The 14,366-nt window shown below is 37.5% G+C and overlaps 1 gene segment (V, D, J or C); it reads right to left on the reverse strand.

The window, feature by feature from the left end:
- The window catches only part of LOC103674604, a 39,033-nt gene that overhangs the window by 14,314 nt on the left and 10,353 nt on the right, over window positions 1-14,366 (reverse strand). The window contains 1 exon segment of the C gene segment in view: window positions 4,126-4,184. Coding sequence covers window positions 4,126-4,184 — 59 coding nt within the window.

The following is a 14,366-nucleotide window of genomic DNA, read 5'->3' on the forward strand; positions in this document are numbered from 1 at the left end:
TGTGCTTATTGTAACTTTGTACATCTTTTTTGTACTATAAATAACATTTTATGGATTATATTAGTAAGACACTGTATATTTCTCAAATCATAAATTTTGTTTTTAATTTAAAAAATATGTTATATAAAGCAAGACTTATTTTTCAAAGTACATGATATTTACATAATTTTTGCCTCTAGTCGACACAGTAAAGAGTCTAGTTTTCATCTTAGGAAGTTTGGCTTTCTTATAGGAATACTTCTGATTCATTATTGCAAAAAACTTGAAAATCAAATCATGACCTTGGAAAATTTCTGGACAGTAAGACACTATGCTTACATCCTGTTCCTTTTCCTTAGCTAGATTCCTAAAATTTCATTCTTTTGAGAATAGAATGAATCTTGAAATTCCGTTACCTTTCTCAGTGTGATAGTTAACTGAGCACTAAATAGTATTCTTGATTATATATGGTTAGTGCCTATATTTTGGGTAATTATATTACATTTTTTTCTTTCAACATTCTTTTTTAAACTACCAACAGAGTTTTTTATGCCCCAAATCATTTTATTGTTGCATAAAACAGAAACCAGTTTACAAAATAAGTAAGTTTGTATATAATATAGTTTATATATAATCATAATCAAAAACAATTTAAGGTAAATTATCTGAGTTGTATATATTTTATTAAGATGAAGCAGTATGAATTCTATATAAGTCAACCAAATACCACCACATTTTTAATGAAGTGTGGTATTTCAAATCTACATATTAATATTGATTCAAAATTTCTCTATTTTATTCTTCTCATTTTTCTTTTATTACATAAATATAGCTATTTCACATATAAATATGAATTTCAAATTTACGACATTTCTAGGTATATTTAAAGTATGAATTATATGTCTAACTATTTTTTTAAATACTAACTAAAACTTAAAATTTCAATTGTTTTTCTACTAAATAGGAGCATGGAGTTGAAACTCATTGGTGTTAGACATGATATCAATTAAGATAAAGGATTAAGATTTAAAGTACACAGAAGAAATACAAAAATATTTAAAAATCTACATTTTAATTTCATTTTTTTGTTCCTAAAGAGGGAAAAGTCCATTAAATAGAAAGAAATATCTCTAAATTCAAGTCTTTTTGTATATCCGTGGGCAGTAAGGTAATGTCGCACTAGAGTGGTTAGAAGTAGAGCTGAATCCTCAGGAGAATTTCTGCTCTGTCAATATGATTGGCTACTGACCACTCTGCACACTGCATACAATTCTCCCTTTAGGTTTGAAATGGGGCAACATCTATGCAGCCCCTGTTACATGTTAGTCAATGTGCCCGGTACCATACTCATTCAATATTCATATGACCCTTGCATCCTGGGATAACATACTGTTATCCCACCTTATGGATTAGAAACCAGAGGCCAGAGAATAATCGCCCAAGTTCACATAAGCAGTAGGTGGTGGAGCCAGAGCTCCAGGTCAGCCTGAGTCCTTATTGGTGGGAAACACATAACGTATTTGAAAACTTGGTGTGCTTCATTTTATCAGCTAATAAAAAGTATGTCCTCCACTACATTTTCCTCCTACCTTTGAACATAAAATTTTACTCTGTGTTTCTGGTCCGATAATCACAGGCCTTTTTTCTTCTGTTTTCCTTAGTGCTTTTGATCTTCTATTTTTCATTCATGGCCAAACTCTACTTGTGTATTTTATTTTAGGTCTTCTCAAATAGATTTTGGAAATAAGCAATATAAGTAAGTGAGAAATAGTTTGTGCATTAGAACTTTTTTCTTTTTCCGAACAAGAGCTTGATAATTCAGTAAGGTTTAACTCAGAGATGACATGAAAAATGAGAGATTGCTTCCAAATCCTGATCTGTGATTTAGATGCAAAACATTCAGAATTCAAACACAACGAAATGCCAGAGCATAAGGTGAAGCTTTCATTCCCAACATTATCCCTCACGAGACAGGGTTTGCCTTATGTCTCAGTCCTTGCACAGACTCTCATTTTAAACACTACTCTTCTCATGCTCTAGTTTGATCAAACAATATTAATTGGACAAAATATCAACCTGAAATAAACTCAGTTAATGCCAGTTTTAGAGGTAGAGCTGGTAAAAGACAATAAAGAAGTTTAATATGGATTTGGTAAATATTGTTCGGGATTAAAGTCTCTGTATGTGGGGCGCCTGGTAGTGCAGTTGTTAAGCGTCTGCCTTCGGCTCAGGGCATGATCCTGGTGTTCTGGGATCGAGCCCCACATCAGGCTCCTCCGCTGGGAGCCTGCTTCTTCCTCTCCCACGCCCCCTGCTTGTGTTCCCTCTCTCACTGGCTGTCTCTCTCTCTGTCAAATAAATAAATAAAATCTTAAAAAAAAATAAGTCTCTCTATGCTTACATTGCACAGATATAAATGGTTGACTAAACGAAATAAATGGGTTTCTTTTACTTTGTAAGTGGGTAATTGTCTCTTCCAATAAAATATACAGTGACATCATCATAAGGGGATCCCAAAACAGGCACTCAGACCCTGAGACGACTTAGAAATGCTCTAAAGTAGATGTTTAAGATGCATGTGAAGAGTCTGAACAAAATTTTCAAAGAAATCTAAGAGCAAAAAGCAGTATTTCTGAACTGGTGTTCGTGAAGAACTAATTTTTAATTTATAGGTATAATCTAGTAAATACATAAAATATTATAAATAAACATTTCACTTTATATCTATATCATTATGTTTATATATTCAAGTTGCCAAACCTCTTTCTTTCTTTTTTTTTTTAACATCCAGATATATCTACTGAAAAATGAGAGATCACCTTATATTCAGGCTAACAGTATTTGAGGTAATGCTTATCACATTCGAATAATTTTAGACATATAAAAATGAGTCTTAGAAATTCAAACTACTCTGCAAATCTGGCCATTTGTTCCAAAGTGACCTGTAGACTAGATCATAATTAATACATTTTTCTGTAGGCTTGATCCATAAAGAGCTCCAGTGGGTAGTAATTTAAATTCTGGATAACTGATTTTTTGACCATGTCCCAACCTATATGGTAGATATTTCCATACTTAATTTCATTTGGTCCTCATAATATCCACCTGAGAGTGGTTGTTACATTGACAGAAGTATATCAAATGTTAACAGTAAAACATGTCATCATAAAATTTTAATTTTTCCTTAACTTATTCTCTTTTCCAACTTTTTCTATGAAGCGCATGTATGATTTTTGCAATTTTAAGAAAGTAATAACTAGCAAATCAAAATTTATTTGCTAAAGGATGATTATACAGAAAGCGATAGATTCAGATTCAAAGTTCACATCTTTCCCTGTATCACACTCTCCTAAAATACATTTTTCAGGACCTCATGAGTTATGTGTCACTATTATTTAACTGGACTGTTAGAATTTACATTGAGTATGTAGTCAGTTGGAAAAAGAGGACAAGAAAGTTGCTTTCCAATTTATGAATTACTTTGGGCCTATGATAACAACCACTAAGGACACCAAAATATATTTCTTTCACTTTTCCAGTGTTTCACCAGCATGGTGAAAATTCTTTGAAAACACTTATTTGACTAGATCCTGTAGGCTAGAAACAACCCTGAGAGATGTTCTCGCTTGTCCAGGAAAAATTTTATCTCTAAGGCTAATAAAAAATGAAAAAATTTACTAGACTAAATTTAGAAAAAACAAACTCAGTTTATGACATTCTTGGATATGTTTGCACAGTTAAATATGTCCATACCTGATATGAATCATCTTCAGACAAAACAGTTTCATCAATTTTTGGTCCATTTTTTCCATTGGATATTTTTGGAATCAAATAAATAAGATACACAAATTTCTTTACAAATCTTTCAACACAGAAATCTCTAAGGGATTAACATCTGCACCCTGTAGGGACCCCAGTTGCTCTAGCTGGTTATCTCCTTGTTAATGTCCTCCAGGCTAGATCAAGCAGCAACTAGCCCCAAGGACTTGGACAGAGTCACCAACCTCTTCAAGAATCCCACTGCTATTTGTGACCAAACTGGGAACAGATCCTTGAATTCTGAGCCAACACCAGCACCTAGCCTGCAGCCCCTGCATTACCTGCCTCCCCTCCCTACCTTATACGGAAGAATTAAAAAATATTTACCTGTAACCCTGAGCCATGTGCCAGGACCAAACACTTTGATATAATACCAGCCAGACCACCTATCCACTGTCTGAAAAGCTTTTACAGAAATCTCCATTCATGCCTCTTTTAAAATTGCACCCATACTTTTCAATATTTATATAAATATATAAAAATGGGCCCTGCTAACACTAAGCAAAGATGAAGCTTAGGCAAAGTTACATTAGATATGATTATAGTATACTATATTAGATATAGTATTGATGAACTGGTTCCTCTCTGCCTGGGCAGCTTGGGTCTGGTTTTCTCATCTGACTCACAATGTTAGAAAGTACGATTTTACCTTTTCTTAACATTTTCCAGAACCTTCTAAATCTATTTTCTTAAAAAAAGTTTTTGTGTATCATAACAATCCTTTTCCTAGAGTGTAATTTAGAATTACTCTTTCAATAATTTTCAAAGAGGAACACAAATAGAAATGATGTATTTGAGTATTTAATAAATGAATGTTCAATATGTTTACAGGTATGATTTTTTCTATGTATTAAGGGTTGGTTACCTGGTTTGATTATAAAGTTCTTTCCAGAATCAAATTCCCACTGATAATGGACCAGAGGAGTTGCTACGGAGTCTAAAACATTAATGATGATCTCTTAACCTATTTATTCCTGAAAGACTGCTCTTTGGGACTTGAAAATTTTCTTACAGTTCCCAGGGCATTGATTTGAAATCCTGAGCTGCTCATCAGAGGATCCTGTCTGGTTTGGTCTCTCTGCAGCTGTCCCAGCACGAGTGCAAAGGCAGCTCTGAGTTCTGCAGCTGAGTCCTGCATGTAGGACAACTGCTCTCACTCTTCTGCCAGCTTCCATGTTTCCAGCAAATTTAATGCCAATACAGAAAGAAGATAAATGCAATGGTGTCAGGAAGACTTGTCATTTTATAGAAATACCCTAAGGATCACATTGTGAGAATTTAGTAAATGCATATTCAACATGACTGATTTGATCTTGTGTGGGGAAGAGAGGCAATTTTAATGCATAGTTAGAAGCAGAAGCATTGTTTTTAGCATGAGGAGTCATACAAATTATGAGTTCTTACTAGTTAGCCGTTCAACTAAAGAGTTGATTTGAAAGATCAGGCTACCAAAGAATAAATATTCAGAACTTTAAAAAAGGCTCAGTGTTCCCAGTAGGGCAAATGGTTTAAGTGATGCCCTTTGGAATTGACAAGTCTTTCCTGGGTCCCAAACTTTGCCACAGTAACTACCCATGTGACTTTAGGCAAATAACTGAACTTCTCTAAGCCTCAGGTTCTTTATCTGTGAAATTGGAATAAGGGGATCTCTTGTATAGGGCTGTTGAGGATTGAGATAGGCACTGAAACTATCCAAGATGTTATCTGGCCCTCAATAATTATTAGCTAATATTATTATTCTCTTTTGGGATGGGTTTGTCAAATACTCCACTAAACAAAATATATGAATTTTATAAGCGATAAGTATTTTATAAAATAAGAAAGGAAACAAGCTCATGAATCCAAGACATTCTGTGTCTTTGGCAGCCACAGGCCAAAAAACTTGGGGCCCAGTCAAGCCATAAACTAGAATACTTATCCACTAGGCTACAAGCTTTTTGAGTGTTGGGACTGTGTCTTGTGCACCTTTTACCTCTAGCATCCAGCATAGACACTGTCTTCAACAACTGTTTCCTGAGACAATAAATGAAAAAAAACCGAGGATATACAATCACGCAGACTCCTTTCATGGGCTCTGGAGCTGAAGCTTTGCAGAGCTCGCAAATTCCATTAAACTGGACCATCTCTATCCTATATTGCAAGACTCACAACAGCACAAATTCGACTAGTTCAGCCTACCCTCTAAGAAGCTAAAGTAATAAGAATGAGTGGGATTCACTGATGTTCTATAGTCATTTACTATGAGAGATAAACTTTTTGCACTGCTGTTAAAGATAAAAGCAAAGAAAAAAAAAGATGAGATCAAAAGCAATCATGTAGATTTTGCAGGTTATTAGAGAAAGGAACACTACTCATTAACAAAATATCACTATGAATACTAGAGGTACTTAATTAAAGTGTTTCTCACTTACAAGGCAATCAACAAGAAACATATCTTGAGCCAAAAACTTATACCTATGGTTTACAGACATGGTCCACAAGTATTTTAATTTGAAGCCTGAATCTATCCTTGTGTGTGTGTGTGTGTGTGTGTGCGCGTGTGTGTGTGTGTGTGTGTGTGTGTGGTTTTCTAAAAGGAAATTTTCAATCTGCTTGAAAGAAATGAAGTAAATAAACCATTTACAAAGTAGTTTTACTTCCATATATAGTGAAGTACCTGCAAAATTGCTGTCCGTATGCTGAGATTATCTTACGTTGTATTTTTTCAAAAAAGCATGTATCAGTTTTTCATTTACAGGGTCAAAAGAACAAAGTTACTTACCAGGGGGACCTACTATAAGCTTAGATCCTTCTGCAAATAATCTTGATCCAGCCCGAGTTTTCACATTTGTCAAGGTTCCACAAAAATGCCCGCCTTCTCCTGAGCTTCGTGGCAGGACCAAGAGGTAGAAATCTTGTACTGGCAACTTGATCTTCTGCATTCCCTTGGAAGTCCTTGAATATAGGCTTCATGGCATCTGATACTTTGTAACTTTTCCTCTGATTAATTCACCCAAATGTCTGTTTTCCATGGAGGCAGTGATCATGGAAAACCGCTGATAGATACAATAAGAGCAAATAAAAGGAAAGGGGGAAGAAGAAAATAAAGGAAGGAAGGATACTATAAGCTTAGATCCTTCTGCAAATAATCTTGATCCAGCCCGAGTTTTCACATTTGTCAAGGTTCCACAAAAATGCCCGCCTTCTCCTGAGCTTCGTGGCAGGACCAAGAGGTAGAAATCTTGTACTGGCAACTTGATCTTCTGCATTCCCTTGGAAGTCCTTGAATATAGGCTTCATGGCATCTGATACTTTATAACTTTTCCTCTGATTAATTCACCCAAATGTCTGTTTTCCATGGAGGCAGTAATCATGGAAAAGTGCTGATAGATACAATAAGAGCAAATAAAAGGAAAGGGGAAAGAAGTTTAGAGAATTAAAATATTTTGATTTCCAGGTGTTCAAGGGTGTGAAACTGCTCAGAGATGCATCAAAGGAAAAGCCCTTCTGTTCTCACAAACACCAGACCTAGTCTGTTAGCAATTTGGGATTGTATTTCTGAAAAAGGATACGCTTCAGTAACTGAAAACACAAACATGTCAACAGAATATACTTGAGAAATGTGAACAATGTTCTCCTTTCTTTAGTAAGCCACCTTTACCATTTAGCAACATGAATCTTTCCCAGGCAATGCAAAATGAGAAAATAATTTCCATGATGGCAATATTTTCCTGGACTAAAAGGAGAAATGTGTAGAATTCTATCTCCCATGAAAAACAGATTTCTTATTAAAACAAAAACTTGAAAACAAAACCAGTTATCTGACATGTTGAAAAAAGAAGCCTCTTGGAAGTTACTCTGTGATCTTTGGGAATATGGATGTATTACTACCTCTGTGGATAACTAGTTTTGGACCAGACATTTGCCATCCCTGGGTTCCCACATCCATTCATTGTGCGGGCATTGGGCTACATATGTCCAAAGAGCCCTTCCTGTTCCAACAGCTTATGAACCTGTGATTAAGAGCAGGAAAGGGTCTGCTGTGGTTGCTCTAGTGAGAAAAGAGTTGAAGGTTAGTAATGGACAAGGTTTTCTTACAGGTCCCTTTTGATGTTGTGACATTGTGAGATCCTAACAGGCAAATAGCAGGTGCTTTCAACAGGCTTGATGACATTATTGATTATCAGGTAAGACTCCATTGTCTTTCCTATCTGTGTCCAAGCTAGAATTGGGCTAGTCTCACAAGTAATATTTGTTAAGCCAAATAGAATTCATTTCCAGGGGGGGTCCCCTTCTTTTAATTGGCACCAGTGGACAATAATCTCAATGGAAATCTCAGTCTTTGCAATGTCTGTGCAAAGTTCTGTCTGGTGTTTAGGTAAGGGAAACTTGATCCTGAGAGATTCTCATATTGCTATCTTCTTTTGAAAAGCAAAAGAGATAACGATGTACTACTATATGTTGGCTAACTGAACATAATTTTAAAAAAAGGAAAAAAAAAAGAAAAGAAAAGGAGAGAAATCAGAGGCACTTGAACAAGTTGAATGGACCTACAAACCCAAGCCAAAGACACACACAAATCCATGGGGTTGACATTGCCAGTGACTAGTAAGAATTTTATCCACTAGGGGGCATACATCAGGACTGGGGATGCAGCGGCAGCCTTGCTCTTCAAAGGCAAGGACAGGGGAGATAGGTTTGCTTTAGAAGCAACAAAAGATCTTCTCAGTAAGATTGTCTCAGTGTTATTTTATTATGTTCCTTGTATAAAGAACCATCGGAGCCCATAAGACCTCACCAGAACACCATGTTATAATAATTCATTGTTATCTTCATCTCGGGGGCAACACCTTTGCATTTTTCCTTTAGGTTTTGCTTCAAAAACACCTATCCTTGAGCTCTTTTTTACTCTGAGCTATAGATTTTTCAACATATTTTGCAAGAGTGTGGGGAGGTACATGGCTATCATGGAAGAAAAGTCGTATTCTGTATGACAACAAATGAGACAATAATCCCACAACTTTATATAGAAGTAGGTACCTTTTATAGATCAGTAGTTTGAAGAAAGTGCACAAAGCTTGGCGAATATTAACAATGACTATAGTTACTGCTTTAGATGGTATGACATTACTATACTCTGTTTAGAATGAAGAAAATCTTGGAGGAAATAAATATTTTGGTTTATTACCATCAACTCTTTTCCTATTTAGAATTACTAATTTTTTGGAATTAAAAGAACACTTTACTGTTGTTTGGAGGACCATGTAAAGTGTGACTTTTAAAGCGTCCCTGAGTTCCTGTGTTAGCTGAGATGGCTCCTGAAGTAGTTTACTTGTAATGGGAAAGGACACTCTGATGTGTTGACCCTGTGCTGGACTGTCCTCTATGGAACCTCCTTCAGGCCCCGGCAATACTGTGAGAAAGATCTGGTAACTTTCCTGGATTGTGCTGTCAGTTAAGTGGCTGAGCAGGAATTCAAACCAAGGCTTATATCACTGCAAAGGCATTGTAGTTTCCATCATTCATTCATATATTCATTCATTCATTGAAAGTCAGCACACCATTGTACACACTGGTTACAGTTTCCTTCCTAGAAAGCTTCTCTTGGATGGAGAAGCAGAGAAAATTCAGGACACTTCCAAAATCCAGCCTAGCCCCCAAAGACATAAGGATAGAAGATAAAATGACCTGGGGCGCCTGGGTGGCTCAGTCGTTAAGTGATCCCAGGGTCCTCGGATCGAGGCCCGCATCGGGCTCCTCTGCTGGGAGCCTGCTTCTTCCTCTCCCACTCCCCCTGCTTGTGTTCCCTCTCTCACTGCCTCTCTGTCAAATAAATAAATAAAATCTTTAAAAAAATTTTTTTAAAAAGAAGATGAAATGAGAGAAACATCACAGATTGGGTGCTTGGGCTCCTAGCTCAGAACTTGCTGAGGACACAGATGCAGGAGAAAAGTCCTGTACAGACAGTAGCCATGGCCCCTCTGGCAGGTAGAAAGGAGCATGTATGTGTTTGCAGGGGTTTGTGGGAGGGCTTTTGTTCAGTGGCGGTGGCAGCAGCGGGGAGCATTTCCACACAGTGTGTCCCAGCAGGCACAGTAATCCAGCCCAGTGTCTGCCTCGTGGGGGGTGGCAGCAGCGGGGAGCATTTCCACACAGTGTGTCCCAGCAGGCACAGTAATCCAGCCCAGTGTCTGCCTCATTAACCCCGTGTATCCTGAGTCTCGCTGGCAATTCCCTCTGCCGCTTCCTGGCTTCATATCTCTCCTCACCAGCACCTTGTTCATGAGCCATATTTTCATTGGAAAACTGTACAGAATGCATTTTAGAAGCTGGCCTGGCTTCTGTCGGCACCGGTGTATTTATACATTCTTCCTGAAGACACCTGTTTTTATTTGGCATTCTAAAAATGCCTTGTTTCCCTTTTCTCGGTAATGGATGCTATTAGTTATATTATAAAAATGTCTGCATTCATGTCTGAAAGAAAAACAAAAGCAAACATTGGTGAAATTTTGACATTCATAAAATAGAATACTTTTTTTCTTTATTAAAGAAAAGCTTGGGGTTTAGAGTTTACATTTTTTTTCTGAAGAATTCAAGTCATGGTGTAACTTATCAGCATTGTTTGCTTGACCATGTCACAGTCTCCCACCCAAATGGGCTGGCTTGTTTGCCCATGCTTTCTATCACCTTTGTTCACGGAATGTATTATCCCATGGGTAGGGCCACTCACAGCTCCACAGGGCGGCCAGCAGGATGACCTGTGGCGGGAGCAGCATCCTGCCAGCTCTTGTCCGGAGGGGTGGTTGAACACTGGGCTGGTAACAGGGCAAATCTGAGGGCTGATTTATTAAGAGGAAGTCGTGATCTGCACACACAGCTAAGACCTGCAGAGAAAGGGGCCCACAGTATTTACCCCAAAACATCCTGCAAAATAGGGCTACGTACTCCCTTTATCGGCAGACGTCTCTCATCACTCTGTGATTGTTACCATCTAATGATATTAGTGAAAAGAAGCTATTTTCTTGTTATAGGACTACTATCCATCACTGGTTTGAATCAGAGAGTGGGAAAGGGCGAGAGATGGGGGGAGAGTTCTTACAGTTCTCTTCTATGAGTGACAATTATCTGCTTTCTCTCTCTGTATCATCCTCTCATTCTCTCTCTCTCATGTCCCTCCATTGCAGTTTAGGTAATTTCTAGTGGCCTATCTTTATGTTAACTAGTTCTTTCTTTATATCTTTTAAATCCATTGGTGAGCTTCTTAGGGCACTCTTTATTCTGTTACTGTGTTTTTTTATTCTTGCATTTTCTTTGATTCTTCCCATAATTATCATTTGGGTCTTTCCATGATTTTTGCTGAATTTTCCTGTACGATCTTGCATGTCATCCACCTTTTCTATTAGATTAGAGGCTTTAACATATTAATCATAGTTATTTTAAATTCCCTGATAGCTCCAACATCTATGCCCTGTTTCACTCTGCTGCTGGTGACTGCTTTGTGTCCTCAGCCTGTGTTCCTTCTTGACTTCTTGTATGCATCTAAATTTTTGAGTAGAAGCTGGACATGTATGGTATAGTAGATATTAACATAAATACATTTTGTGTTTGAAAATGAGCTCACCTTGGGCTCCTGGGTGGCTCAGATGGTTAAGGGTCTGCCTTTGGCTCAGGTCATGATCTCAGGGTTCTGCAATCAAGTCCTGCAGGGAGCCTTCTTCTCCCTCTGCCTCTGCGGCTCCCCTTGCTGGTGGTCTTTCGCTCTCTTTTTCAAATAAACAAGTAACATCTTTAAAAAAAAAAACAAACCAAGAAAATAAGCACACCTTTCCTGCTAGGCGTTTAGTGTAGGGGTTTGGGTTAACAGGTGAGGAGTTAGACTGGGTTTGGAGATTGTGGTTGCTTTGTTATCAGGGTTGAACTTTGTTGTTGTCAGAGTTCAGACACTTAAAATTTCCCTAGCTCTACTTCGTATTTTGTCTCTTCAGTTGTCTTTGAGTCTTCTCCTTGTTTCACCCCCCAAAAAGAGTCTGTCTTTTGAAGCTCTCTCAGCTCTATTCCACTGTTGCTCTTACTCAAGGCTTGCCAGCATGGCGGTGAAAAGTCAGGAATGGAGCCATTCTCTGGTATTTTTATTAAGTCTCAGATTTAAGAAGATGCAGTGAAAGTGGGCTTTAAGGATGTGGCCTCACAAGTACTCCTGCCTCTTTTCCAGGGGTGGAGCATTTTCAATCCCCGTCCCCTCCCCCAGCTGCAAGAGGTCCCCACTTCAGTCCAGGGGTTTGATGCCCATCCTTCTGCAGAGGAAAACATGTTACTTTTGGACACAGGGGAGATGTTCTGGGCAAGGTTTCAGTGGTCCCCTCCATTGCCTTCCCTCAGCTGCAGCAGGATTCCACCAGCACCTTCCCCTGCAAGGAAGTCACTTGTTTCTACAGTGGTGATGGTGTAGATTAGGTCTGGGTGGATTTAGCAGTAGCTGTTGTTCCCCTCCTGTAGCACCAAGGGAAGCTCTCTCTGGATTGTCCTTGATCTTCCCTGCAAGAATTGTGTGGAATTCTTGGAGAAAAATCTTGAAAGGTGCTGGGAAATACTCTGTCTATGGTCCCTCAAGGTTTACATTCTAGTATGAACTAGTCTATACTCAGCACTTGTTATTTCATTAACAAATTCAACTTCAATCTGTTCCTCTTATCTGTGCATCTAAGCATTCACCAGTCCTCAATTGTCTTGATCAGTGAGCCTTAATAGTAAGTCTTAAACTCTTATTGAAACTGGTTGGGTAATAGTATGTCATTTGCCTTCCCATATAAATGTTGCAACCAGTTTTTTTGTTTTTTGTTTTTTTCCGTGAAAAGTCACATTGAATCTACTTATCCATTTGGGGAACTTTTGACATCTTAAATATATTGAGTCTTTGAATCTGTAAACATGATATATCTGTCCATTTATTTAGTTCTTCAACTTCTGTCATTAAAGTTTTATTGTTTTCAGCATATGAATCCATATTTTTGGATAAATTTTTCTCTAAGTATTCTATAGGTTTGTTGATGTTGTTGTTGCTAGTGTAAATGGTACTATTTTAAATTTCAATTTCCAATTGTGAATTGCTAGTATCTACATTACAATTGATTTTGCATCTCACATCTGTTTTATAGTGTATAGTCCTCCATCGTGTGCATGTGCCATCATTTATCCAACCAATGTCCTATGTCTGGATATTTATGTAATTTCACATTTTGCAGTTACGCAATAAATACTTTGTGCATATATATTTTCACAGTGTTGAAATTGTGCCTTCAGAGTAAATTTCTAAAGTGTTTTTGCCAGGTTGAAAAGTAAATGCATATGAACTTCTGTTAGATATTTCTAAATTTCCCCATGAAATGGTTGTATTTTGCATCCTTCCAGCAATATATATGGATGGCTGTTTTCTCCCACAGCTTCACCAACCGTCTTTTTATTTTTTAAAAGATTTTATTTATTTATCTGAGAGAGAGAGAGGGAGGGAGGGAGGGAGAATGAGAGCACGAGCAGGGTGAGGGGCAGAGGGAGAGGGAGAAGCGGACTCCTCACTACGCAGGGACCCCAACAGAGAGAAGGGGAGGTTGGGGAAGGGGTCAATCCTAGGACCCTGGGATTATGACCTGTTCTGAAGGCAGACACTTAACCGAGTGAGCCACCCAGAAGCTCCTCACCAACAGAGTCTTTTGCTAACCTTTTTTATTCTTGCCAGCCTCATGAGTGAGAAATGATATCTCAGTGTAGTTTAAATTGATCGTTATCTTATTATAGCTGAAGTTGAGCAACTTTGTGTATGTTTAAGAGCTATTTTTATATTTCTCTTCATGAATTGGCTTTTCGTGTCTTTTGCCATTTTTCTATAAGATATTTAAATGTTTTACCTCCATTTTTAACATGTATTTTTATTTTGGAGATGGTTGACCATTACGTGCTCTACAGGTTGTAAAAATTTCCTCATGGTTTGCCATTTGTCCTTTGATGTATTGCCCTTGACTGGTGCTACTTTTTGCCATGCAAGCTTTGTTTTCATATTTAGGGAGTAAACTTTATCAAAATATTTTCTTGTTGCATCTTGAATTTTAGTATTATAGTTATAAACTCATTCCCCTACTCTTTCTTGCACAGGAATGGCTGCCAATTTTTTTTTATGTACAGGGCCATATAACAAATATTTGATTTAGGCTTTTTGGCCCTAATATCTCTGTTGTGATTCATCACATCTGCCTTGTAGGACTAAACAAGTCATAGACAGTTAGGAAATGAATAGGCGTGGCTGTGTTCCAGGAATGTCAGGGAGAAGCATTCCATTAGAAATCTCTGAAAGGAAAAGTTATCTATTTTGACTTATTTCTATTATTTAAGGTAAAACAGAAAGAAAATAATAAGTTATGGTTTTTGTTTCACATTTTGTTTTATTATGTTCAAATATGCCATAATAGCCAAAAAAGCAATTAAAGCCTCAATATAGGGATCATTTGTCATATTCTAAGCACTTGTAAGAACTTTATATGTATTAAGTTACATTTCTCAACAGTACCTCCAGGTAAATATAATTATGTTTTCCATTT

This window comes from Ursus maritimus, unplaced genomic scaffold, assembly GCF_017311325.1.
Source record: "Ursus maritimus isolate PB19 unplaced genomic scaffold, ASM1731132v1 scaffold_3, whole genome shotgun sequence".
Lineage (NCBI taxonomy): Eukaryota > Metazoa > Chordata > Mammalia > Carnivora > Ursidae > Ursus > Ursus maritimus.